Genomic DNA, 27,332 nt, shown 5'->3' on the forward strand with positions numbered 1-27,332 from the left:
CGCCACATTCCGGCGCCTGTTCGGGTACACTGAGGGAGAATTCAGAATGTCTAATTCACCTAACAGCACGTCTTTCGGGACTTGGAGGAAGAAACCAGAGCACCCGGAGGAAACCCACGTAGACACGGGGAGAATGTGCAGACTCTGCACAGACAGTGACCCAAGCCGGGAATCGAACCAGGGACCCTGGCGCTGTGAAGCTACAGTGCTAACCACTGTGCTACCGTGACACCCCGCTTCTTATCCATACTTCTCCACTTGCTTTAATACATAACAAATCTTTTATAAATGTCTTTTGTAAATCTATGTCCATTTAATTCTTTTTATTTTCTCAACTATTTTCCAATCGATGGTGACATTGTGTTAATATCATTGGATCAGTAATCCCGAGGCCCAAGCTCCAACAACATGTGTTCAAATATGAAACTATCATCAATTGACATAAAAACTCATCTGGTTCATGAATTCCTTGAGGGAAAGGAGACTGTCGTCCTCACCCAGTCTGGTCTACATGTGACTCCTGGCCCATGGCAATGTGGTTGAAACTAACTCCCGTCTGAAATGACTGAGCAAGCCTTTCAGTTCAAGGGGCAGTTAAGGTTGGACAACAAATACTGTCCTTGCCAGCAGCACCCATTAAAGAATAAATTTTAAAAGTCAATAAAATTAGTCATGAAGCTGCCCTTTATAGATTTTGCTGACCATTGCTGAATAGCCTGTACCCTTCTAAGTTTCAATCATTTGTGAACTCTAATTTAACCATAGCCAATTCCAGGAGTTATCTGTTCTCTGCCTCAGCAGGGTTAAATCATTTGCAATTCCCCATTACTTCGGTCCAATTATTACTTCTAAAATTGTTCCAAGAACCTGCATGTGTCTCTACGATCTCTTTTTTGGTCTCCTTCAGTATTCTCGGATGTATATTTGGGACTTGTTTTTGTACTTCCATTAGTCTTTTTTGTGACAATATCTCTTTATATATTTTCTTCTCTTCCTTCACAGTAAGAATGGAGTTGGAGATGCTATTCATGCTACCAAAAGTATTCCTGTGAGACATGGCTTGAATGTGTTCCTGAAAGCTGAGTAAGCGATATTTCAAGAATAAACCTTGAGCTTACTGCTTTTACAAAGTTACTGTTGGGCCTTTGTTATGAAAATAACATTTTCTCCAGAGTTGACAGTGGAAGTTGGGAACTTCCGCCATTGCAGCACAGATTGGGAGCAGGCTGCACATGCGCAGTTCTGCAGTGTAAGTTCTTCAGGTCCAGGATAGGCCCAACATGCTTGTGCATAAAGACAGAGAAAAAAAGGTGTGCAAACTTGAGTAAATGTAGCGCTATTGCTAGTGGGTATCCCAGGCAGCAGACAGGGAGAGGTCCCAAAGTGAGAGAGGACAGGGATGAGTCCCAAAAGAATGTTGCCTGGTATGGAGGGCATTAGCAATGAGGAGAGGTTGAATAAACTCGGTTTGTTCTCACTGGAATGATGGAGGTTGAGGGGCAACCTGATCGAAGTCTACAAAATTATGAGGGGCATAGACAGAGTGGATCGTCAGAGGCTTTTCCCCAGGGTAGAGGGGTCAATTACTAGGGGGCATAGGTTTAAGGTGTGAGGGGCAAGGTTTAGAGGAGATGTACGAGGCAAGTTTTTTACACAGAGGGTAGTGGGTGCCTGGAACTCGCTGCTGGAGGAGGTGGTGGAAGCAGGGACGATAGTGACATTTAAGGGGCATCTTGACAAATACATGAATAGGATGGGAATAGAGGGATACGGACCCCAGAAGTGCAGAAGATTTTAGTTTAGACAGGCAGCAGGTCGGCATGCACTGGTGTCTCCCTGCACGTACAGGCTTGGACAGGCTTGGAGGGCCGAAGGGCCTGTTCATGTGCTGTAATTTTCTTTGTTCTTTGTTTGGGTCACAGAGAGGGAACATGAACAGGAATAGGCCTGAGAGTGCCCAGAAGCTACGATGAGGTGTTCAGAGCTTGGAGCATCTCTTCCTGCACTGGTGAATTGAGCTCATTAGTGCAGGAAATGATTCTGAGTGCAGTCTCTGTGCAGCGTTCCCCACCGAGATCCGGAAAAGAAGCAGAGTCCTGTTTAATAGCAGGGCCATTCTAGCACTGCATGTGCAGGGAAACACCAGTGCCCAAAATGGCATTCTGTTTCATTTCCATTAAATCGTGCCCAGTATGTGTAAAAGTCCGATCAGCCATGATTTTATAAACGGCGGAGCAGGCTCAATGGGCTGAATGATCTGCTGCTGTTCCTATGTTCGCTGCTAACTTCTCAAAGGAATTTAGGAATTGATAGTAAATTTAGGCCTTCCCAGTGACTCTCAGCTTTGAGGAACAAACAAAGAACATCAGCATTATGTGTTTTTCTGTTGAGTTAGTCTGCTATCTGTAAAGAACATTAATGCTAGAATTATTCCTAATGAATCAAAATGTTCAATTTATTACAGAAATCAAATAACTAAAGTTGACATTCGCAGTGATGATGTGGATGAGACTGTAAAGTTTAATTTCCAGGTATGGTGTGCTATGTTTACCTGTGATTAATTGTCCCGACACAATCACAGCTTTGTTAAAATAATTCAAGTTCATCCAAACAGGTAAACCATTTTCCTCAAAGTGATAACTCAAATAAATTCATTCAACAGATATTGTCAAGTTAAACAGTTCCGAGTGTTGTTATGACACCCTGGGCTAGGGCGCAGTCAATTCCAACCCCCCTTGACCCGGAGTTGCAATACAATTGAATTAACTAATAATTATTAGAAAAATACCCAAAGTCTTTAGCCCTTAGCTGCCCAATAATTGTAGTCATCAGGTTTGTAAATTTAAACACAATTATGTTTATGATAACAGTAACTAATAAAATATGCAGCAAACACAACAGGTTAACTTTTATCTACTTCCTAATACCCCCCCCCCCCCCCCCCCCCCCCCCCCCCCCCACTTAAACGTGTCCCACCCACCACGCACACATAAAACAAACAGAGGGCAGGAGAGGGATGAATAATAATAAGTCAAAGGAAAAAAGATTGTTTGTTCCTAGTTGTTTCCTGGTTGTTTCTAGCATGCTGTCCTTCCAAACAGGCTTTCAGGTCGAGATTTCAGCTTTCCAGTCTGCCATAGTTTTCACTGTAGATTCAATCAGGTCTCTTCAGTTACTGAAATACAGCAGCTTTTCTGGGGAAAACACTAGAGAGAGAGGGCAGGTCCTTGTCTCTGTGAGTCCAGGTCACAACTCTGCTTCCTTAGGTCTCATCACGCTCAGGCAGGATCCAATCACTACCTGTTACCGGGCAAAATATAGCCTTTTGGCCAATTCATTGGCCACCAGCCAACCAGTTGAACCAATTCCTACCCCATCTCTCGGGTGCTACAAAGTCTGAGATCTGTTGCTCGTAAGCTAGCACAGTGTTCTCTTTTGTAACTTTTGAATTCCTTTCTTCCCCTCCTTGACTTAAAGGGTGGCAGTGCCAATGTACCCAGATGCCAGGGTGGCACTGTCAGGGATCAGGCCCAGATGGCCTCACCAGGTGGGGGGAGGGTGAGGGGGTGTTCCTGGGTAGCTACCCAAGGTTGGGGGAGGAAGAGGTCAAAATAGGTGGGGGGAGAGATTGGGGCTGCCAGGCAGAATGGCGGCCGATCTACAAGGTGCCTTTCCTGCTGGTGAGCAGAGAGAAACCCACCCCCCCCAGGACAAAAATAAACTTTAAAGTGCTGTTAAATAGTGAGCTGTTTCTCGGTGCTTAAGGTGTTGAAAAACACCCGGACAAATGCACCCTAAACCAAACATAGATTTTTGTTTTTCCAGTTAAATCGGACCCTGTATCTGCCATACATTTGCTCACTCACTCAACTTGTCCAAATCACACTGAAGGATAGAAACATACAAAATAGAAGCAGGAGGAGGCCATTTGGCCCTTCGAGCCTGCTTCCCCATTCATTCTGATCACTGCTGATCATCAAATTCAATACCCTGATTCCACCTTCCTCCAATATCCCTTGATCCCTTTGGTCATAAGAGCTGAAGTCATAGAATACCTATAGTGCAGAAGACGGCCATTCAACCCATCAAATCTGCACCAGTCCTTAGAAAGAGCACCCTACTTAAGCCCATGCCTCTACCCTAACCCAGTAACCCTACCTAACCTTTTGGACACAAAGGGGCAATTTAGCAAGGCCAAACCACCTAACCTGCACATCTTTGGACTGTGGGAGGATACCGGAGCATCCAGGAAACCTATGCAGACATGGGGAGAAAGTGCAAACCCCACACAGACAGTTACCCGAGGCTGGAATTGAACCCGGATCCTTGGAGCTGTGAGGCAGCAGTGCTAACCACTGTGCCAACTTCTTTCTTGAAATTACACGTTTTGGCCAGAACTACTTTCTGTGGTAGTGAATTCCACAGATTCACCGCTCTCTGGGTGAAGAAATTTCTCCTCACCTCAGCCCTAAAAGGTTTACCCCATATCCTCAAACTATGACCCCGAGTTCTGGACTCCCCCACCATCAGGAACATTCTTTCTGAATGTACCCTGTCTAATCCTGTTAGAATTTTGTAAGTTTCTATGAGATCCCCTCTCATTCTTCTAAACTCCAATGAATATAATCCTAACCAATTTAATCTCTCCTCATAAAACAGTCCATCAGTCCAGTGCATCAGTCGCTGAAAGTAAGCGCGCAGGTACAGCAGGCAGTAAAGAAGGGAAATGGGATGTTGGCCTTCATAGTGAGAGGATTTGAGTACAGGAATAGAGATGTTGTCCTGAGGACAGATATTCTTGCAATGGAGGGAGTTCGGTGAAGTTTTACCAGGCTGATTCCTGGGGTGGCCAGACTGTTTTATGAGGAGAGATTAAATCGGTTAGGATTACATTCATTGGAGTTTAGAAGAGTGAGAGGGGATCTCATAGAAACTTACAAAATTCTAACAGGATTCCATCTTAACTCTACTAGTTACATCTTGAAAGAATTCTAGTCGATTTGTCAAGCATGGTTTCACTTTCTTAAATCCATGCTGACTTTGTCTGATCATACTACTGCTTTCCAAATGCTGTGATATGAAATCCTTCGTAATGGACTCCAGTAACTTCCCTACTGCCAACCTTAGGCTCACTGGTCTATAGTTCCCTGTTTTCTCCCGACCTCCCTTTTTGAATAGCGGGGTTACATTCGCTACCCTCCAATCTGCAGGAATCATTCCAGAGTCCAAAGAATTTTGGAAAATGGCCACCAATGGATCTACTATTTCCAGGGTCATTGCCTTAAATTCTCTGGGATGAAGATTATCAGGCCCTGGAGATTTGTCTGCCTTCAATCCCATTAATTTTCCCAAAACCATGGGCTGGATTCTCCGCCCTGCCGTGCCACATTTCTGTTTCACCCCGCAGGTGGGATGTTCTGTTAAGCCAGCCGGTCAGTGGGGTTTCCCATTGTGGGGCAGCTTCACGCCCTCGGGAAGCCCCCGGGCTGCCGGCGAAATGGAACATCCTGCTGGCGGAGAATCCAGCCACATTTCTTTACTAATACTATTTTCCTACAGCTCCTCACTAAAACTCTGTTTCTAAGAATTTTCAGTACATTATTCATGTCTTTCTTTGTGAAGACAGAAGCAAAGTATGAATTTAGTTTCTCAGCCATTTCTTTGTTCCCTGTTATGAATCCCCCCGTTTCTGACTGTAAGGGGCCTACATTAGTTTTAATCAATCTTTTTCTCTTTACATACCGATAGAAACTTTTCCAATCAGTTTTTATGTTCCCCACTTGTTTACTTTCAAATTGTATTTTCCCTTATTAATCAATCCCTTGGTCTGCTTTTGCTGAATTTTAAACTGTTCCCAATCCTCAGGTCTATTGCTTTTTCATGCTAATTTCATGCCTCTTCTTCAAATCCATTGCTATCTCTAATTTCCCTTGTAAGCCATGGTTTGGCCATAGTTCCCTTTCCATTCTTGTGCCAAATAGGAATGAACAACTTTTGGAGTTCACCTATTTGTTCCTTGAATGCTGCCATTGCGTGTCCACTGTCCTTCCTTTCAGTAATGTTTCCCAGTCCGTCATAGCCAGCTCATACCTCAGACCATCATAGTTATCTTTATTGAGGTTCTGGACTCTGGTCTCAGAATCAACTACCTCACTATTCACCTTGATAAAGAATTTTATAATATTATGGTCGCTCATCCCCAAGGGTTCACTCACAACTAGATTGCCAACTAATCCTTTCTCATTGCACAACACCCAGTCCAAGATGGCCTGTTCTCTAGCTGATTACTCAACGTATTGGTCCAGAAAAACATCCCGTATACACTCCAGTAATTCCTCCTCTGTTGCACTGTGACTAATTTGAGTCATCCAATCTATATGCAGATTAAAGTCACCCAGAATCACAGATGTTCCTTTATCACACACATCTCTGATTTCCTGTCTAATGCTATTCCCAACATTACCACTGCAGTTTGGTGGTCTGTATACGAACCCTACGAATGCTTTCTTCCCCTTGATGGTTCTTACCTTGACCCAGAAAGATTCCACATCATCTGTACTAATATCTTTCCTCAGTATTGTATCAGTATCTTCTTAATCAACAATGTAACTCGGCCACCTTTTCCTTTCTGTCTGTCCTTCCTAAAAACTGAATTTCTCTCAATGTTGAGATCCCATCCTTGGTCACTTTGGAGCCATGTCTTTGTTATCCCAACCCTTTACATCTATCTGCGCACTTAATTCATCCATTTTATTTCAAATGCTCTGCATCCTCCTCACAGCTCACCCTACCGCCCAACTTTGTGTCATTTGCACATCTGGACATATGAAAATTTGTTCCGTCATCTAAATCATTACGAGGTACTGTGAATAGCTGGCGTCCTAGCGCCGATCCCTGTAGTACCCCACTAGTCTCTATGCTATTTGGAAAAAGACCTGTCAGTTCCTATTCTTTGTTTTCTGTCTGCCAACAAGTTTTTTATCCATCTAAATACACTACCCCTAATCCCAAGCGCTTTAATTTTACACACTAATCTCTTATTCAGGACTTTATCAAAAGGCTTCTGAAAGTCCAAATAAACCACATCCACTGGTTCCCGCTCATTAACTCTACTAGTTACATCCTTGAAGAATTTCAGTAGATTTGTCAAGCACAAGTTCCCCTTCATAAATCCATGCTGACTCTGTCTGATCCTGCCTCATTTTATAAGTGCTCTGCTATAAAATATTTGACAATGGATTCTAGAATTTTCTCCACTACCAACATCAGGCTTACTGGTCTATAATTCCCTGTTTTCTCTCTACCTCCCTTTTTAAACAGTTGGGTTACATTGGCTTTCCTCCAATCTGTAGGGTCTATAGAATCTTTGAAGATGTCCCCCAATGCATCCACTATTTCTAGAGCCACTAAGTACTCTGGGATGTAGACTATCAGGCCCTGGGGATTTAACAGCCTTCAATCCCATCAGTTTCCCCAATACCCTGGGCAGGATTCTGTGATCCTGAGGCTAAGTGTTGACGCTGTCGGAAACGACGGCATCAACACGGCCTCAGGATCAGCAATTCTGGCCTCTACAGGGGGCCAGCACGGCAATGGAGTGGTTCACGCTGCTCCATCTGCTGATCCTGGTGTGAACTGGGTGCTGCGGGATACGCGCATGCGCAGTGGCACAGGCGCCAATGTGTGCATGCGCAGTGGCTTCCTTCAACACGTTGGCCCCGACGCAATATGGCGCAGGACTATAGGGGCTGGCACGGAAGAAAGGAGGCCCCCAGCCAGGGAGGCCGGCCCACCGATTTGTGGGCCCCGATTGTGGGCCAGGCCACATTGGAGGCCCCCCCCCCCCGTGGTCAGACCGCCCCTCCCCACACACACGACGCCCCCCAACCCTTCCATGCCGTGTTCCTGCCGGCTGAGAGCAGGTGTGGACGACACCAGCGGGACTCGGAATATTTACGATGGCCGCTCAGCCCATCCCGGGTCGGGAATCAGCGGGCCGGCCACGTAGAGCGGCCCCCGACCGGCTCCGTGCCAACTGCGCCGGCGCCAATGGTGAGCGGAGAATTGCGTGCTGGCGTCGGGGCGGCGTGGTCCGATTTGCGCCGGTCGTGGGGATTCTCTGGCCTGGCACTGGGCTGTGAGAATCCCGCCCCATTTCTCTGCTAATATTGCTCACCTTCAGTTCCTCTCTCTTTCACGAAGCCCTGCATTCCCCAACATTTCTGGTGTCTTATTTGTGTTCCATTTATGAAGACGGAACCAAAGTATGTATTTAGTTGCTCAGCCATTTCTTTGTCCCATATTGTAAATTTCACTGTTTCTGATTGTACGGGGCCTACATTTGTCTTCACCAATCTTTTTCTCTTCACGTACCGAGAGAAATTTTACAGTCAGTTGTTATGTTCCCTGCAAGCTTACTGTCATACTTCTTCTTAATCAATCCTTTTGTCCTCCTTTGCCGAATTCTAAACTGCTCCCAAACCTAAGACCTGTAGTTTCTCTTGGCCAATTTGTATGCTTCTTCTTTGGATTGAATACTATCGTTAATTTCCCTTGTAAGCCATGATTTTACCACCTTTCCCATTTTCCTTTGCGCCAGACAGGAATAAACAGTTTTTGCAGTTCCCCCATGCGCTCCTTGAATGTTTGCCTTTGCCTACCCAATGTCATCCCTTTAAGTAACATTCCCCAATCTATCATAGCCACTTCGAGCCTCATACCATCATAGTGTCCTTTATTAAGATTCAGGATCCTAGTCTCAGAATCAACTACATCACTCTCCATCGCGATCATCACCAAGGGGTTTTGCACAACTAGATTGTCAATGGTTCCATTCTCATTTCACACTACCCAGTCTAAGATGGCCTGTTCTCTTGCTGATTACTCAACGTATTGGTCCAGAAAAACATCCCGTATACACTCCAGGAATTGCTCCTCTATAGTATTGTGACTACTTTGATTTGCCCAATCTAAATGCAGATTAAAATCACACATAATTACAGATGTTTGTTTATCGCATACATCTCTAATTTCCTGTTTAGTGTCACTCCCAACATCACCACTGCAGTTTGGGGTCTATATACAACCTCTGTTAACGTTTTTTGCCCTTGGTGTTTCTCAGCTCGACCCATACAGATTTCACATTGTCGGAGCTAATATCCTCCCTCACTATTGCGTTAATTATGCTAATAGTTAGTGTTAGGTTTTTTACGGTAATGTTAGTGTTGGGATAACATACAGTTATTATTTCTTTGTCAACCCTGATTTCCCACCTGCAGTTGTTGACAGGGCCATCAACAATGTGCGGTCCATCTCCCGCGCCGCCACCCTGGCCCCCTCCCAGAGCAAGGATAGAGTCCTCCTTGTTCTTACATTTCACCCCACCAGTCTCCGTATGCAAAGCATAATCCTCTGGCATTTTTGTCAACTCCAGAGTGGTGCCACCACCAAACGCATCTTCCCTTCACTCCCTCTGTCAGCATTCCGCAGAGACCGTTCCCTCCGAGATAATCCAGTCTACTCCTCCACCATACCCAGTACCTCTCCCATCACCCATGGCACCTTCCCATGCAACCGCAGAAGGTGTAACACCTGCCCCTTTACTTTTTCCATGCTTAACATCCCAGGCCCAAAACACTCATTCCGGGTTAAGTAACGTTTCACTTGCATCTCTTCCAATTTGGTCTGTTGCATTCGCTGCTCCCTATGTGGTATCCTCTATATAGAACATAGAACGATACAGCGCAGTACAGGCCCTTCGGCCCTCGATGTTGCACCGACATGGGAAGTCCAAAAACTAAAGGCCATCTAACCTACACTATGCCATTATCATCCATATGCTTACCCAATAAACTTTTAAATGCCCACAATGTTGGCGAGTTCACTACTGTTGCAGGTAGGGCATTCCACGGCCTCACCACTCTTTGCGTAAAAAACCCACCTCTGACCTCTGTCCTATATCTATTACCCCTCAATTTAAGGCTATGCCCCCTCGTGCTAGCCACCTCCATCCGCGGGAGAAGGCTCTCACTGTCCACCCTATCTAACCCTCTGATCATTTTGTATGCCTCTATTAAGTCACCGCTTAACCTTCTTCTCTCTAACGAAAACAACCTCAAGCCCATCAGCCTTTCCTCATAAGATATTCCCTCCATACCAGGCAACATCCTGGTAAATCTCCTCTGCACCCGCTCCAAAGCTTCCATGTCCTTCCTATAATGAGGCGACCAGAACTGTACGCAATACTCCAAATGCGGCCGTACTAGAGTTTTGTACAACTGCAACATGACCTCATGGCTCCGGAACTCAATCCCTCTACCAATAAAGGCCAACACACCAGAGGCCTTCTTCACAACCCTGTCAACCTGGGTGGCAACTTTCAGGGATCTATGTACATGGACACCGAGATCCCTCTGCTCATCCACACTACCAAGAATTTTACCATTAGCCAAATATTCTGCATTCCTGTTATTCTTTCCAAAGTGAATCACCTCACACTTCTCCACATTAAACTCCATTTGCCACCTCTCAGCCCAGCTCTGCAGCTTATCTATGTCCCTCTGTAACCTGCAACATCCTTCCACACTGTCTACAAATCCACCGACTTTAGTGTCGTCTGCAAATTTACTCACCCATCCTTCTGCGCCCTCCTCTAGGTCATTTATAAAAATGACAAACAGCAACGGCCCCAGAACAGATCCTTGTGGTACGCCACTCGTAACTGAACTCCATTCTGAACATTTCCCATCAACCACCACTCTCTGTCTTCTTTCAACTAGCCAATTTCTGATCCACATCTCTAAATCACCCTCAATCCCCAGCCTCCGTATTTTCTGCAATAGCCGACCGTGGGGAACCTTATCAAACGCTTTACTGAAATCCATATACACCACATCAACTGCTCTATCCTCGTCCACCTGTTCAGTCACCTTCTCAAAGAACTCGATAAGGTTCGTGAGGCATGACCTACCCTTCACAAAACCATGCTGACTATCCCTAATCATATTATTCCTATCTAGATGATTATAAACCGTATCTTTTATAATCCTCTCCAAGACTTTACCCACCACAGACGTTAGGCTTACCGGCCTATAGTTACCGGGGTTATCTCTACTCCCCTTCTTGAACAAAGGCACCAAATTTGCTATCCTCCAGTCCTCTGGCACTATTCCTGTAGCCAATGATGACCTAAAAATCAAAGCCAAAGGCTCAGCAATCTCTTCCCTGGCTTCCCAGAGAATCCTAGGATAAATCCCATCCGGCCCCGGGGACTTATCTATTTTCACCTTGTCCAGAATTGCCACCACTTCTTCCCTACGCACCTCAATTTAGTGGAATTTTTTGAGGACATTACCAGTGCAGTAGATAACGGGGAGCCGATGGATGTGGTATATCTGGATTTCCAGAAAGCCTTTGACAAGGTGCCACACAAAAGGTTGCTGCATAAGATAAAGATGCATGGCATTAAGGGTAAAGTAGTAGCATGGATAGAGGATTGGTTAATTAATAGAAAGCAAAGAGTTGGGATAAATGGGTGTTTCTCTGGTTGGGAATCAGTAGCTAGTGGTGTCCCTCAGGGATCCGTGTTGGGCCCACAATTGTTCACAATTTACATTGATGATTTGGAGTTGGGGACCAAGGGCAATGTGTCCAAGTTTGCAGATGACACTAAGATGAGTGGTAAAGCGAAAAGTGCAGAGGATACTGGAAGTCTGCAGAGGGATTTGGATAGGTTAAGTGAATGGGCTCGGGTCTGGCAGATGGAATACAATGTTGACAAATGTGAGGTTATCCATTTTGGTAGGAATAACAGCAAACGGGATTATTATTTAAACGATAAAATATTAAAGCATGCCGCTGTTCAGAGAGACTTGGGTGTGCTAGTGCATGAGTCACAGAAGGTTGGTTTACAAGTGCAACAGGTGATTAAGAAGACAAATGGAATTTTGTCCTTCATTGCTAGAGGGATGGAGTTTAAGACTAGGGAGGTTATGTTGCAATTGTATAAGGTGTTAGTGCGGCCACACCTGGAGTATTGTGTTCAGGTTTGGTCTCCTTATTTGAGAAAGGACGTACTGGCGCTGGAGGGTGTGCAGAGGAGATTCACTAGGTTAATCCCAGAGCTGAAGGGGTTGGATTATGAGGAGAGGTTGAGTAGACTGGGACTGTACTCATTTGAATTTAGAAGGATGAGGGGGGATCTTATAGAAACATTTAAAATTATGAAGGGAATAGATAGGATAGATGCGGGCAGGTTGTTTCCACTGGCGGATGACAGCAGAACTAGGGGGCATAGCCTCAAAATAAGGGGAAGTGGATTTAGGACTGAGTTTAGGAGGAACTTCTTCACCCAAAGGGTTGTGAATCTATGGAATTCCTTGCCCAGTGAAGCAGTTGAGGCTCCTTCATTACATGTTTTTAAGGTAAAGATAGATAGTTTTTTGAAGAATAAAGGAATTAAGGGTTATGGTGTTCGGGCCGGAAAGTGGAGCTGAGTCCACAAAAGATCAGCCATGATCTAATTGAATGGCGGAGCAGGCTCGAGGGGCCAGATGGCCTACTCCTGCTCCTAGTTCTTATGTTCTTATGTTCTTATGTTCAATGCCATCTATTCTAATAGCCTGGGTCTCAGCATTCTCCTCCACAATATTATCTTTTTCCTGAGTGAATACTGACGAAAAGTATTCATTTAGTATCTCACTTATCTCCTCAGCCTCCACACACAACTTCCCACCACTGTCCTTGACTGGCCCTACTCTTACCCTAGTCATTCTTTTATTCCTGACATATCTATAGAAAGCTTTTGGGTTTTCCTTGATCCTACCTGCCAAAGACTTCTCATGTCCCCTCCTTGCTCGCCTTAGCTCTCTCTTTAGATCCTTCCTCGCTTCCCTGTAACTATCAAGCGCCCCAACTGAAACTTCACGCTTCATCTTCACATAGGCCTCCTTTTTCCTCTTAACAAGAGATTCCACTTCTTTGGTTAACCACGGTTCCCTCGCTCGACCCCTTCCTCCCTGCCTGACTGGTACGTACTGATCAAGAACACGCAATAGCTGTTCCTTGAACAAGCTCCACATATCCAGTGTGCCCAACCCTTGCAGCCTACTTCTCCAACCTACACATCCTAAGTCATGTCTAACGGCATCATAATTGCCCTTCCCCCAGCTATAACTCTTGCCCTGCGGGGTATACTTATCCCTTTCCATCACTAATGTAAAGGTCACCGAATTGTGGTCACTGTCTCCAAAGTGTTCACCTACCTCCAGATCTAACACCTGGCCTGGTTTATTACCCAAAACCAAATCCAATGTGGCCTCACCTCTTGTTGGCCTGTCAACATATTGTGTCAGGAAACCCTCCTGTACACATTGTACAAAGAACGACCCATCCAATGTACTCGAACTATATCTTTTCCAGTCAATATTAGGAAAGTTAAAGTCTCCCATAACAACTACCCTGTTACTTTCGCTCTTTTCCAGAATCATCTTCGCCATCCTTTCCTCTACATCTCTAAAACTATTAGGTGGCCTATAGAAAACTCCCAGCAGTGTGACCTCTCCTTTCCTGTTTCTAACCTCAGCCCATACTACCTCGGAAGAAGAGTCCCCATCTTGCATCCTTTCTGCCAGGGCCGGCCCTAGGGTTGCTGGCGCCTCGGGCAAGCTGAACTTCAGCGCCCTCCGGGGGGGGAGGGGGGGGGGCGGGGCCGAGGCAGGGGGGGGGGCCGAGGTGGGGGGGGGGGCCGAGGCGGGGGGGGGCGGACGGAGGGGGGGGACGGGGGGGGACGGAGGGGGGGACGGAGATGGGGGGGCGGACGGAGGGGGGGGGGGCGGAAGGAGGGGGCGGGAGCGGGGGGGGTGGAGGTGGCGGGAGCTCGGGGGGCGGGAGCGGGGGCGGCGGAGGGGGCCTCCCTGGGGGAGGGTGGCCACCGCGCATGCGCTGGTTGGCACCGGCCCAACTGCGCATGCGCGGGACCCGAGTCTCTGGAGCCCCCTAGCACATGGCGCCCCGGGCGACTGCCCGAGTTGCCGGTACCTTGGGCCGGCCCTGCTTTCTGCCACCGTAATACTGTCCTTGACTAGCAGCGCCACACCTCCCCCTCTTTTGCCCCCTTCTCTGACCTTACTAAAACGCCTAAACCCCGGAACCTGCAACAACCATTCCTGCCCCTGCTCTATCCATGTCTCTGAAATGGCCACAACATCAAAGTCCCAGGTACCAACCCATGCTGCCAGTTCCCCTACCTTATTTTGTATACTCCTGGCATTGAAATAGATACACTTCAAACCACCGACCTGAACACTGGCGCCCTCCTGCGAAGTCAAATCTGTGCTCCTGACCTCTCTACTCTCAATCTCCCGTACCCCAAAACTACAATCCAGGTTCCCACGCCCCTGCTGAATTAGTTTAAACCCCCCCCCCCCAAAGAGCACTAACAAATCTCCCCCCCAGGATATTGGTGCCCCTCAGGTTCAGATGTAGACCATCCTGTCTATAGTGGTCCCACCTTCCCCAGAAAGAGCCCCAGTTATCCAGAAATCTGAATCCCTCCCGCCTGCACCATCCCTGTAGCCACGTGTTTAATTGCTCTCTCTCCCTATTCCTCATCTCACTATCACGTGGCACGGGCAACAACCCAGAGATAACAACTGTTTGTTCTCACTCTGAGCTTCCATCCCATCTCCCTAAAGGCCTGCCTGACATCCTTGTCCCCTTTCCTACCTATGTCGTTAGTGCCAATGTGGACTACGACTTGGGGCTGCTCCCCTTCCCCCTTAAGGACCCGAAAAACACGATCCGAGACATCACGTACCCTTGCACCTGGGAGGCAACATACCAAACGTGAGTCTCTCTCGCTCCCACAAAATCTCCTATCTGTGCCCCTGACTATTGAGTCCCCAATTACTAATGCTCTGCTCCTATCCCCCCTTCCCTTCTGAGCAACAGGGACAGACTCCGTGCCAGAGGCCCGTACCCCATGGCTTACCCCTGGTAAGTCCCCCCCCCCCCCACAAGTATCCAAAACGGTATACTTGTTACTCAGGGGAACGACCGCAGGGGGTCCCTGCACTGCCTGCTTCTTCCCAGTCCCTCTTACAGTTACCCATCTATCTCCAGTCTTTGGTGTAACTACTTCCCTGAAGCTCCTATCTATGACCCCCTCTGCCTCCCGAATGATCCGAAGTTCATCCAACTCCAGCTCCAGTACCATAACTCGGTCTTGTAGGAGCTGGAGATGGCTGCACTTCCTGCAGGTAAAATCAGCAGGGACACTAACGGCATCCCTCACCTCAAACATCCTGCAGGAGGAACGTGGCACTGCCTTCCCTGCCATCCCTCTTAGTTCCAACCAAGTTCTGATAAACAAATATAAAATAAATAAAAATTAATAATATAATATAGCACTTACCTGCTCACACCAATGGGTCTTATTATTAGGTTAGAGGAGGAGGGTGGGTGGGAGACACTATACGTGTAGTGTCTCGGGTTTCCTCTCCACCAGAATTTATTGGCTCGGGGAAAATCCTTCCCAGAAGTCCGCGGGTCGTACTTCCGGTTCCCGCCTTATATTATCTTTGCTCCCACTGGCACCCCGCCGCTCTCCGGCTCTCAATGTGTCCCCTCGCGCTCTTTTATCCTGTGTCCCCGCCGCACTCCTCGCTCTCACTGTGTCCCGCCACACTCCTCGCTCTCACTGTGTCCCGCCGCACTCCTCGCTCTCACTGTGTCCCCGCCGCACTCCTCGCTCTCACTGTGTCACCGCCGCTCCCCTCGCTCTCACTGTGTCACCCGCCGCTCCCCTCGCTCTCACTGTGTCCCCGCTGCTCTCACTGTGTCCCCGCCGCACTCCTCGCTCTCACTGTGTCCCCGCCGCTCTCCTCGCTCTCACTGTGTCCCCGCCGCACTCCTTGCTCTCACTGTGTCCCCGCCGCACTCCTCGCTCTCACTGTGTCCCCGCCGCTCTCCTTGCTCTCACTGTGTCCCCGCCGCACTCCTCGCTCTCACTGTGTCCCCGCCGCACTCCTCGCTCTCAGTGTCCCCGCCGCTCTCCTCGCTCTCACTGTGTCCCCGCCGCTCTCCTCGCTCTCACTGTGTCCCCGCCGCACTCCTTGCTCTCACTGTGTCCCCGCCGCACTCCTCGCTCTCACTGTGTCCCCGCCGCTCCCCTCGCTCTCACTGTGTCCCCGCCGCACTCCTCGCTCTCACTGTGTCCCGCCACACTCCTCGCTCTCACTGTGTCCCGCCGCACTCCTCGCTCTCACTGTGTCCCCGCCGCTCTCCTCGCTCTCACTGTGTCCCCGCCGCACTCCTCGCTCTCACTGTGTCACCGCCGCTCCCCTCGCTCTCACTGTGTCACCGCCGCTCCCCTCGCTCTCACTGTGTCCCCGCCGCACTCCTTGCTCTCACTGTGTCCCCGCCGCACTCCTCGCTCTCACTGTGTCCCCGCCGCTCTCCTCGCTCTCACTGTGTCCCCGCCGCACTCCTTGCTCTCACTGTGTCCCCGCCGCACTCCTCGCTCTCACTGTGTCCCCGCCGCTCTCCTTGCTCTCACTGTGTCCCCGCCGCACTCCTCGCTCTCTCAGTGTCCCCGCCGCACTCCTCGCTCTCAGTGTCCCCGCCGCTCTCCTCGCTCTCACTGTGTCCCCGCCGCTCTCCTCGCTCTCACTGTGTCCCCGCCGCACTCCTTGCTCTCACTGTGTCCCCGCCGCACTCCTCGCTCTCACTGTGTCCCCGCCGCACTCCTCGCTCTCACTGTGTCCCGCCGCTCTCCTCGCGCTCTTTATCCTGTGTCCCCGCCGCACTCCTCGCTCTCACTGTGTCCCCGCCGCACTCCTCGCTCTCACTGTGTCCCCGCCGCACTCCTCGCTCTCACTGTGTCCCCCGCCGCACTCCTCGCTCTCACTGTGTCCCCGCCGCACTCCTCGCTCTCACTGTGTCCCGCCGCACTCCTCGCTCTCACTGTGTCCCCGCCGCACTCCTCGCTCTCTCATGTGTCCCCGCCGCACTCCTCGCTCTCACTGTGTCCCCGCCGCTCTCCTCGCTCTCACTGTGTCCCCGCCGCACTCCTCGCTCTCACTGTGTCCCGCCGCACTCCTCGCTCTCACTGTGTCCCCGCCGCACTCCTCGCTCTCACTGTGTCCCCGCCGCTCTCCCTCGCTCTCACTGTGTCCCCGCCGCTCTCCCCGCTCTCACTGTGTCCCCGCCGCTCTCCTCGCTCTCACTGTGTCCCCGCCGCACTCCTCGCTCTCACTGTGTCCCGCCGCACTCCTCGCTCTCACTGTGTCCCCGCCGCACTCCTCGCTCTCACTGTGTCCCCGCCGCACTCCTCGCTCTCACTGTGTCCCCGCCGCTCTCCTCGCTCTCACTGTGTCCCGCCGCTCTCCCTCGCTCTCACTGTGTCCCCGCCGCTCTCCTCGCTCTCACTGTGTCCCGCCCGCTCTCCTCGCTCTCACTGTGTCCCCGCCGCTCTCCTCGCTCTCACTGTGTCCCCGCCGCTCTCCTCGCTCTCACTGTGTCCCCCCCGCTCTCCTCGCTCTCACTGTGTCCCCGCCGCACTCCTCGCTCTCACTGTGTCCCCGCCGCTCTCCTCGCTCTCACTGTGTCCCCGCCGCTCTCCTCGCTCTCACTGTGTCCCCGCCGCTCTCCTCGCTCTCACTGTGTCCCCGCCGCTCTCCTCGCTCTCACTGTGTCCCGCCGCACTCCTCGCTCTCACTGTGTCCCCGCCGCTCTCCTCGCTCTCACTGTGTCCCCGCCGCTCTCCCTCGCTCTCACTGTGTCCCTCCCGCTCTCCCTCGCTCTCACTGTGTCCCCGCCGCACTCCTCGCTCTCACTGTGTCCCCGCCGCACTCCTCGCTCTCACTGTGTCCCCGCCGCTCTCCTCGCTCTCACTGTGTCCCCGCCGCTCTCCTCGCTCTCACTGTGTCCCCGCCGCTCTCCTCGCTCTCACTGTGTCCCCGCCGCTCTCCTCGCTCTTCTACTGTGTCCCCGCCGCACTCCTCGCTCTCACTGTGTCCCCGCCGCTCTCCTCGCTCTCACTGTGTCCCCGCCGCACTCCTCGCTCTCACTGTGTCCCCGCCGCACTCCTCGCTCTCACTGTGTCCCCGCCGCACTCCTCGCTCTCACTGTGTCCCCGCCGCACTCCTCGCTCTCACTGTGTCCCCGCCGCACTCCTCGCTCTCACTGTGTCCCCGCCGCACTCCTCGCTCTCACTGTGTCCCCGCCGCACTCCTCGCTCTCACTGTGTCCCCGCCGCACTCCTCGCTCTCACTGTGTCCCCGCCGCTCTCCTCGCTCTCACTGTGTCCCCGCCGCTCTCCTCGCTCTCACTGTGTCCCCGCCGCTCTCCTCGCTCTCACTGTGTCCCCGCCGCTCTCCTCGCTCTCACTGTGTCCCCGCCGCTCTCCTCGCTCTCACTGTGTCCCCCGCCGCTCTCCTCACTCTCACTGTGTCCCCGCCGCACTCCTCGCTCTCACTGTGTCCCCGCCGCTCTCCTCGCTCTCACTGTGTCCCGCCGCACTCCTCGCTCTCACTGTGTCCCCGCCGCACTCCTCGCTCTCACTGTGTCCCCGCCGCTCTCCTCGCTCTCACTGTGTCCCCGCCGCACTCCTCGCTCTCACTGTGTCCCCGCCGCTCTCCTCGCTCTCACTGTGTCCCCGCCGCTCTCCTCGCTCTCACTGTGTCCCCGCCGCTCTCCTCGCTCTCACTGTGTCCCGCCAGCCTCCTCGCTCTCACTGTGTCCCCGCCGCTCTCCTCGCTCTCACTGTGTCCCGCCGCTCTCCTCGCTCTCACTGTGTCCCCGCCGCTCTCCCCTCGCTCTCACTGTGTCCCCGCCGCTCTCCTCGCTCTCACTGTGTCCCCCCCGCTCTCCCTCGCTCTCACTGTGTCCCCGCCGCACTCCTCGCTCTCACTGTGTCCCCGCCGCTCTCCTCGCTCTCACTGTGTCCCCCCCCGCTCTCCCTCGCTCTCACTGTGTCCCCGCCGCTCTCCCCTCACTCTCACTGTGTCCCCTCCCGCTCTCCTCGCTCTCACTGTGTCCCCGCCGCTCTCCCCGCTCTCACTGTGTCCCCGCCGCTCTCCTCGCTCTCACTGTGTCCCTCCCGCTCTCCCCTCGCTCTCACTGTGTCCCCGCCGCATCTCCCCGCTCTCACTGTGTCCCCGCCGCTCTCCTCGCTCTCACTGTGTCCCTCCCGCTCTCCCTCGCTCTCACTGTGTCCCCCCCGCTCTCCCTCGCTCTCACTGTGTCCCCGCCGCTCTCCTCGCTCTCACTGTGTCCCCGCCGCTCTCCTCGCTCTCACTGTGTCCCCGCCGCTCTCCCTCGCTCTCACTGTGTCCCCGCCGCTCTCCTCGCTCTCACTGTGTCCCGCCGCACTCCTCGCTCTCACTGTGTCCCCGCCGCACTCCTCGCTCTCACTGTGTCCCCGCCGCTCTCCCTCGCTCTCACTGTGTCCCCGCCGCACTCCTCGCTCTCACTGTACTCACCGCCGCTCCCTCGCTCTCACTGTGTCCCCGCCGCACTCCTCGCTCTCACTGTGTCCCCGCCGCACTCCTCGCTCTCACTGTGTCCCCGCCGCACTCCTCGCTCTCACTGTGTCACCGCCGCTCTCCTCGCTCTCACTGTGTCCCCGCCGCACTCCTCGCTCTCACTGTGTCCCCGCCGCTCTCCTCGCTCTCACTGTGTCCCCGCCGCTCTCCTCGCTCTCACTGTGTCCCCGCCGCTCTCCCTCGCTCTCACTGTGTCCCCGCCGCACTCCTCGCTCTCACTGTGTCCCCGCCGCTCTCCTCGCTCTCACTGTGTCCCCGCCGCACTCCTCGCCTCTCACTGTGTCCCCGCCGCACTCCTCGCTCTCACTGTGTCCCCGCCGCACTCCTCGCTCTCACTGTGTCCCCGCCGCACTCCTCGCTCTCACTGTGTCCCGCCGCTCTCCTCGCTCTCACTGTGTCCCCGCCGCACTCCTCGCTCTCACTGTGTCCCCGCCGCACTCCTCGCTCTCACTGTGTCCCCTCCGCACTCCTCGCTCTCACTGTGTCCCCGCCGCACTCCTCGCTCTCACTGTGTCCCCGCCGCACTCCTCGCTCTCACTGTGTCCCCGCCGCACTCCTCGCTCTCACTGTGTCCCCGCCGCACTCCTCGCTCTCACTGTGTCCCCGCCGCACTCCTCGCTCTCACTGTGTCCCCGCCGCTACTCCTCGCTCTCACTGTGTCCCCGCCGCTCTCCTCGCTCTCACTGTGTCCCCGCCGCACTCCTCGCTCTCTCACTGTGTCCCCGCTCTCCCCTCGCTCTCACTGTGTCTCCGCTCTCCCCTCGCTCTCACTGTGTCTCCGCTCTCCCCTCGCTCTCACTGTGTCCCCGCCGCTCTCCTCGCTCTCACTGTGTCCCCGCAGCTCTCCTCGCTCTCACTGTGTCCCCGCCGCACTCCTCGCTCTCTCAGTGTCCCCGCCGCTCTCCTCGCTCTCACTGTGTCCCCGCCGCACTCCTCGCTCTCTCAGTGTCCCCACCGCTCTCCTCGCTTTCACTGTGTCCCCGCCGCACTCCTCGCTCTCACTGTGTCCCCGCCGCACTCCTCGCTCTCACTGTGTCCCCGCCGCTCTCCTCGCTCTCACTGTGTCCCCGCCGCTCTCCTCGCTCTCACTGTGTCCCGCCGCACTCCTCGCTCTCTCAGTGTCCCCGCCGCTCTCCTCGCTCTCACTGTGTCCCCGCCGCACTCCTCGCTCTCTCAGTGTCCCCGCCGCTCTCCTCGCTCTCACTGTGTCCCCGCCGCTCTCCTCGCTCTCACTGACTCCCCGCCGCTCCCTCGCTCTCACTGTGTCCCCGCCGCACTCCTCGCTCTCACTGTGTCCCCGCCGCACTCCTCGCTCTCACTGTGTCCCCGCCGCACTCCTCGCTCTCACTGTGTCCCCGCCGCTCTCCTCGCTCTCACTGTGTCCCCGCCGCACTCCTCGCTCTCACTGTGTCCCGCCGCTCTCCCTCGCTCTCACTGTGTCCCCGCCGCTCTCCTCGCTCTCACTGTGTCCCCGCCGCTCTCCCTCGCTCTCACTGTGTCCCCGCCGCACTCCTCGCTCTCACTGTGTCCCCGCCGCTCTCCTCGATCTCACTGTGTCCCCGCCGCTCTCCTCGCTCTCTCACTGTGTCCCCGCCGCACTCCTCGCTCTCACTGTGTCCCCGCCGCACTCCTCGCTCTCACTGTGTCCCCGCCGCACTCCTCGCTCTCACTGTGTCCCGCCGCACTCCTCGCTCTCACTGTGTCCCCGCCGCACTCCTCGCTCTCACTGTGTCCCCGCCGCACTCCTCGCTCTCACTGTGTCCCCGCCGCACTCCTCGCTCTCACTGTGTCCCCGCCGCACTCCTCGCTCTCACTGTGTCCCGCCGCACTCCTCGCTCTCACTGTGTCCCCGCCGCACTCCTCGCTCTCACTGTGTCCCCGCCGCTCTCCCTCGCTCTCACTGTGTCCCCGCCGCACTCCTCGCTCTCACTGTGTCCCCGCCGCACTCCTCGCTCTCACTGTGTCCCCGCCGCACTCCTCGCTCTCACTGTGTCCCGCCGCACTCCTCGCTCTCACTGTGTCCCCGCGCTCTCCCTCGCTCTCACTGTGTCCCGCCGCTCTCCTCGCTCTCACTGTGTCCCCGCCGCACTCCTCGCTCTCACTGTGTCCCCGCCGCACTCCTCGCTCTCACTGTGTCCCCGCCGCTCTCCTCGCTCTCACTGTGTCCCCGCCGCACTCCTCGCTCTCACTGTGTCCCCGCCGCTCTCCTCGCTCTCACTGTGTCCCCGCCGCTACTCCTCGCTCTCACTGTGTCCCCGCCGCCTCCTCGCTCTCACTGTGTCCCCGCCGCACTCCTCGCTCTCACTGTGTCCCCGCCGCACTCCTCGCTCTCACTGTGTCCCCGCCGCTCTCCTCGCTCTCACTGTGTCCCCGCCGCACTCCTCGCTCTCACTGTGTCCCCGCCGCACTCCTCGCTCTCACTGTGTCCCCGCCGCACTCCTCGCTCTCACTGTGTCCCCGCCGCACTCCTCGCTCTCACTGTGTCCCCGCCGCTCTCCTCGCTCTCACTGTGTCCCCGCCGCTCTCCTCGCTCTCACTGTGTCCCCGCCGCATCTCCTCGCTCTCACTGTGTCCCCGCCGCTCTCCTCGCTCTCACTGTGTCCCCGCCGCTCTCCTCGCTCTCACTGTGTCCCCGCCGCACTCCTCGCTCTCACTGTGTCCCCGCCGCTCTCCTCGCTCTCACTGTGTCCCCGCCGCTCTCCTCGCTCTCACTGTGTCCCCGCCGCACTCCTCGCTCTCACTGTGTCCCCGCCGCTACTCCTCGCTCTCACTGTGTCCCCGCCGCACTCCTCGCTCTCACTGTGTCCCCGCCGCACTCCTCGCTCTCACTGTGTCCCCGCCGCACTCCTCGCTCTCACTGTGTCCCCGCCGCTCTCCTCGCTCTCACTGTGTCCCCGCCGCTCTCCTCGCTCTCACTGTGTCCCCGCCGCACTCCTCGCTCTCACTGTGTCCCCGCCGCACTCCTCGCTCTCACTGTGTCCCCGCCGCTCTCCTCGCTCTCACTGTGTCCCCCGCCGCACTCCTCGCTCTCACTGTGTCCCCGCCGCACTCCTCGCTCTCACTGTGTCCCCGCCGCACTCCTCGCTCTCACTGTGTCCCGCCGCTCTCCTCGCTCTCACTGTGTCCCCGCCGCACTCCTCGCTCTCACTGTGTCCCCGCCGCTCTCCTCGCTCTCACTGTGTCCCCGCCGCACTCCTCGCTCTCACTGTGTCCCCGCCGCTCTCCCTCGCTCTCACTGTGTCCCCGCCGCTCTCCTCGCTCTCACTGTGTCCCCGCCGCTCTCCTCGCTCTCACTGTGTCCCCGCCGCACTCCTCGCTCTCACTGTGTCCCCGCCGCTCTCCTCGCTCTCACTGTGTCCCCGCCGCTCTCCTCGCTCTCACTGTGTCCCCGCCGCTACTCCTCGCTCTCACTGTGTCCCCGCCGCTCTCCTCGCTCTCACTGTGTCCCGCCGCACTCCTCGCTCTCACTGTGTCCCCGCCGCTCTCCTCGCTCTCACTGTGTCCCCGCCGCACTCCTCGCTCTCACTGTGTCCCCGCCGCTCTCCTCGCTCTCACTGTGTCCCCGCCGCATCTCCTCGCTCTCACTGTGTCCCCGCCGCTCTCCTCGCTCTCACTGTGTCCCCGCCGCACTCCTCGCTCTCACTGTGTCCCCGCCGCACTCCTCGCTCTCACTGTGTCCCCGCCGCTCTCCTCGCTCTCACTGTGTCCCCGCCGCACTCCTCGCTCTCACTGTGTCCCCGCCGCTCTCCTCGCTCTCACTGTGTCCCCGCCGCACTCCTCGCTCTCACTGTGTCCCCGCCGCTCTCCTCGCTCTCACTGTGTCCCCGCCGCTCTCCTCGCGCTCCTTCACTGATATCAGAAAGACAAACGCAGACTGGGTGATCACTTTTCTGAGCACCTTCGGCCTGTGCACATTCAGGGCCCTGGCCTTCCCTTTACTTGCCATTGTAACACAAAACCCTGCTCCCATGCCCCCATGTCTGTCCTTGGCCTGCTCCAATGTTGCAGTGAAGCTCAACGCAAACTGGAGGAACAACATCTCATCTTGAAAAAATGAAAATCGCTTATTGTCACGCGTAGGCTTCAAATGAAGTTACTGTGAAAAGCCCCTAGTCGCCACATTCCTGCGCCTGTTCGGCGAGGCTGTTACGGGAATTGAACCGTGCTGCTGGCCTGCTTGGTCTGCTTTCAAAACCAGCGATTTAGCCCTGTGCTATCTTCCGGTTAGGCATGCTACAGCCTTCCGATCTCAACATCGAATTCAACAACTTCAGATAATTAGCTCCACCCAACCTTGATCCATTTGTTTTCATTCCATTTCATTTAACTGTCTTTTACCATTTCTTTGTTCTTATCTTTCTTTATATATATTTAGCCCCCCCGCCCATTTTATCCACCTTTCCGTACCCTTTCTCCCCTTTGCTTCCCCCTTCCCCTCCCCCCACATCTACATCTGCCACAGTTCACCCTCTGATGTTAGTTTCTCTGCAGTTTGGCCTTTCGCAGATTTGTTCTCTCTGGGGACTGCCGTCAACACTCTTTCCCCTTGATTTCTGTAGCCATTAGCACCCCGTTTCCCTGGGTTTCTGTGGCTATGACTTATCTTTCATTCTCACTCCACAGTATAAATATTTCCCACTTTCTCTGTTTCTTTGACAAAGAGTCATCGGACTCGAAACATTAGCTCTTTTCTCTCCCTACAGATGCTGCCAGACTTGCTGAGATTTTCCAGCATTTTCTCATTAGTTATTAATGTTCTGGACTGTGAAAATTACCATGTAAGCAGATAGTGTATTGTAAAAATCCTACTGCCTCACTAGGGGCTGGTTTAGCACACTGGGCTAAATCGCTGGCTTTTAAAGCAGACCGAAGCAGGCCAGCAGCACGGTTCAATTCCCATACCAGCCTCCCGGAACAGGCGCCGGAATGTGGCGACTAGGGGCTTTTCACAGTAACTTCATTGAAGCCTCCTTGTGACAATAAGCGATTTTCATTTTCATTTCATTGAAGTCCGACTTGGTCTGGGGTGTGGTTAAATCAGTGCCCGATGGGTAAAGAAGAATGTGCAATAATCACTTAACTGCAAGTACTGCCCACATAGAGTAAAGATGCATAGAGTGAAAACCAAGGAAATTATGTTAAAACGTTATAAAACACTGGTTTGGCCTCAGTTGGAGTATTGTGTTCAATTCTGATACCACACTTTAGGAAGGATGTCAAGGCCTTGGAGAGGGTGCCAAAGAGACTACAAGAATGGTGCCAGGACTTGGGTGTTCAGTTATACGTAGAGAGTACACTGAGGCAGCACGGTGATGCAGTGGTTAGCACTGCTGCTTCATGGCGCCAAGGACCTGGGTTCGATCCCGGCCTTGGGTCACTGTATGTGTGGAGTTTGTACATTCTCCCCATGTTGCGTGGGTCTCCCCCACCCCAACACAAAAAGATGTGCAGGGTAGGTTGATTGGCCACGCTAAATCGCCCCTTAATTGGAGAAAAATACTTGGGTATTCTAAATTTATTCTAACAAATATGTAGAGAGTACACAAGCTGGTATTTTTTCTCATGAGAATAGAGAAGGCTAAAGGGAAATTTAATAGATTTCAGCCAATAAATGTTCAACAGTATTGAGTTGATCTGGAAAACTATTCCACGGGCTGAAGGATTGATTCCCCAAAAGCTTTGGATTCAAAAGAATTGGCAGACAAACTGAAAGGAAATGAAGAAAATTTTTATAGTTCATGAATTGTGATCCGGAATGCACTTTTCAAAGGGTGGTGATGGAAACAGATTCAATAATAACATTCAAAGGGGAATTGGATACATACACAAAAAATAAATAAAATGCACAGCTATGTAGAAAGAGTAAGGAAATGGGACAATTCAAACGTTCAAGGAACTGGCACGATGGACAAAATGGTCTCCTTCAGTATTGTATGATTCTATCATTTGAACTTCATTATGAAAAGTGGCTGCAATAGTATTGATGTACGGTAGCATGGTGGTTAGCATCAATGCTTCACAGCTCCAGGGTCCCAGGTTCGATTCCCGGCTGGGTCACTGTCTGTGTGGAGTCTGCACGTCCTCCCCCTGTGTGCGTGGGTTTCCTCCGGGTGCTCCAGTTTCCTCCCACAGTCCAAAGATGTGCAGGTTAGGTGGATTGGCCATGATAAATTGCCCGTAGTGTAAGGTTAATGGGGGGATTGTTGGGTTATGGGTATACGGGTTACGTGGGTTTAAGTAGGGTGATCATTGCTCGGCACAACATCGAGGGCCGAAGGGCCTGTTCTATGTTCTATGTATTCAAAGGGAAACCAGATAAACTAATGAGGGAAAAAGCAATAGAAGATTAAGATAGATTTGGATTATGAGAATGGAAGGAGGCTCAAGCGGAATATAAATGCCGGTGTGCACCCATTGGGCCTAATGACTTGTTTCTATGCTGTATATCTTATATAATCGTATATATTCTTAATATTGCCAGGATATAAAATATTTTTCTTCAATATAATGCAAACTCTGTGTGTTCCTGTTACAGGTCACAATGGACAACCCTTACAATGCTTCGGTAAAGCTAATAATATCAATTCCTGTGAAAATACAGGATCAGCAAATACTCAACCTGCAAAAGGTAATATTGAATTTAATTTGATTCCAATCATCTACCACTTTCAGCAAAGTCAAAACGACCCATTTACAGACACTTATAACAAGAAGTAATTAATTTTGGGACAGATTCTCCTAACCTGCCCATGACGGGTTTGGGGATGGTGGGTGCAGTCAAACTGGCGGGAGCCAAAATGTTGGAAACCTGACATTGCAATTCTCCCAGTGGCAGGTTAACAGCAGGTCGCTCTTCCCACTGGCAGGTGGCACAAATGCCATTTGCATCTCATGAATGTTCATTAAAACAGCTGCCCACTGGCATCCCACCTGGTCTTTCAATCTTGCATCATGCCAGCAGAAATTTACGTCAGCGTCAAACCTAATTGCTAATGATTGACATGCACAAGGTGGTCATTAGTTTGTCCGAGAAGACGGGGTGAGTGCAACAATTTTCTGCATTGGTGCTGCGCTTGATCCACTGTTCGCCACTCTGCCAGGGCAGACCAATTCCTGCCTTCATCTCCATGTCAAGCTGGTATTCATGGAAAGCACCATGCTGCTGGACCCATGGGCCCACCTGTGATACCGAATCTGATCGTACTGCACTGGGGTTGGGACTACAGGGGTATACTTCCTCCCTGGTGTCACACGCCAGTGTTTATCTAGACTGCACTGTGCTGCAGGGTTCATGCGACCTCTGCAACAGAGGTCTGAAGTTCGACTGGGAGTGGAGTGTGAGCTGAGTTGGTGGCGGGGGAGGTAGTGTCCTGACAAATAGCAGGAGGGAGGGGCAAGGTGGAAAGAGGCCTGTTCAAGCAGGGACGGGAAGGGCAAAGGTTCATGATGACATGCAGTCGGGCACGGTGATGGATGAAGAAGATGAACAATGGAAGAGGAAAAACTGAGGGAAGGGAAGCTGGATCCTGACAAGGCTGCATGAAAGGCTCACAAACAAGGGGGTCAAAGTATTACGATCCCAGAACAGACCCAATAGTGGCTAGGATACTGGACCAAAACCCTAATATTTCAGTTTATTTTTTAGGTCTGTGTGGAAAGGATACTTTGTTCTAGGAGTGATTGCACAAAGAAATAGGGATGTGGTATATTTTTAAAACTTTATTACTAACACAGTATTAAAATCTTTAATATCACACCTGAAAATAGCCTAAAATTACTCCTTAAATA

At 52.7% G+C, this 27,332-nt stretch overlaps 1 protein-coding gene across 1 annotated transcript in view; it reads left to right on the forward strand.

Moving 5' to 3' along the window:
* Positions 1–27,332, forward strand: part of LOC119974367 (integrin alpha-E-like) — a 406,093-nt gene that overhangs the window by 311,443 nt on the left and 67,318 nt on the right. The window contains 3 exon segments of the mRNA XM_038813139.1: positions 1,003–1,083; positions 2,465–2,531; positions 26,080–26,172. Coding sequence (XP_038669067.1) covers positions 1,003–1,083; positions 2,465–2,531; positions 26,080–26,172 — 241 coding nt within the window.

The sequence above is a fragment of the Scyliorhinus canicula genome, chromosome 12 (assembly GCF_902713615.1).
Source record: "Scyliorhinus canicula chromosome 12, sScyCan1.1, whole genome shotgun sequence".
Classification (NCBI taxonomy): domain Eukaryota; kingdom Metazoa; phylum Chordata; class Chondrichthyes; order Carcharhiniformes; family Scyliorhinidae; genus Scyliorhinus; species Scyliorhinus canicula.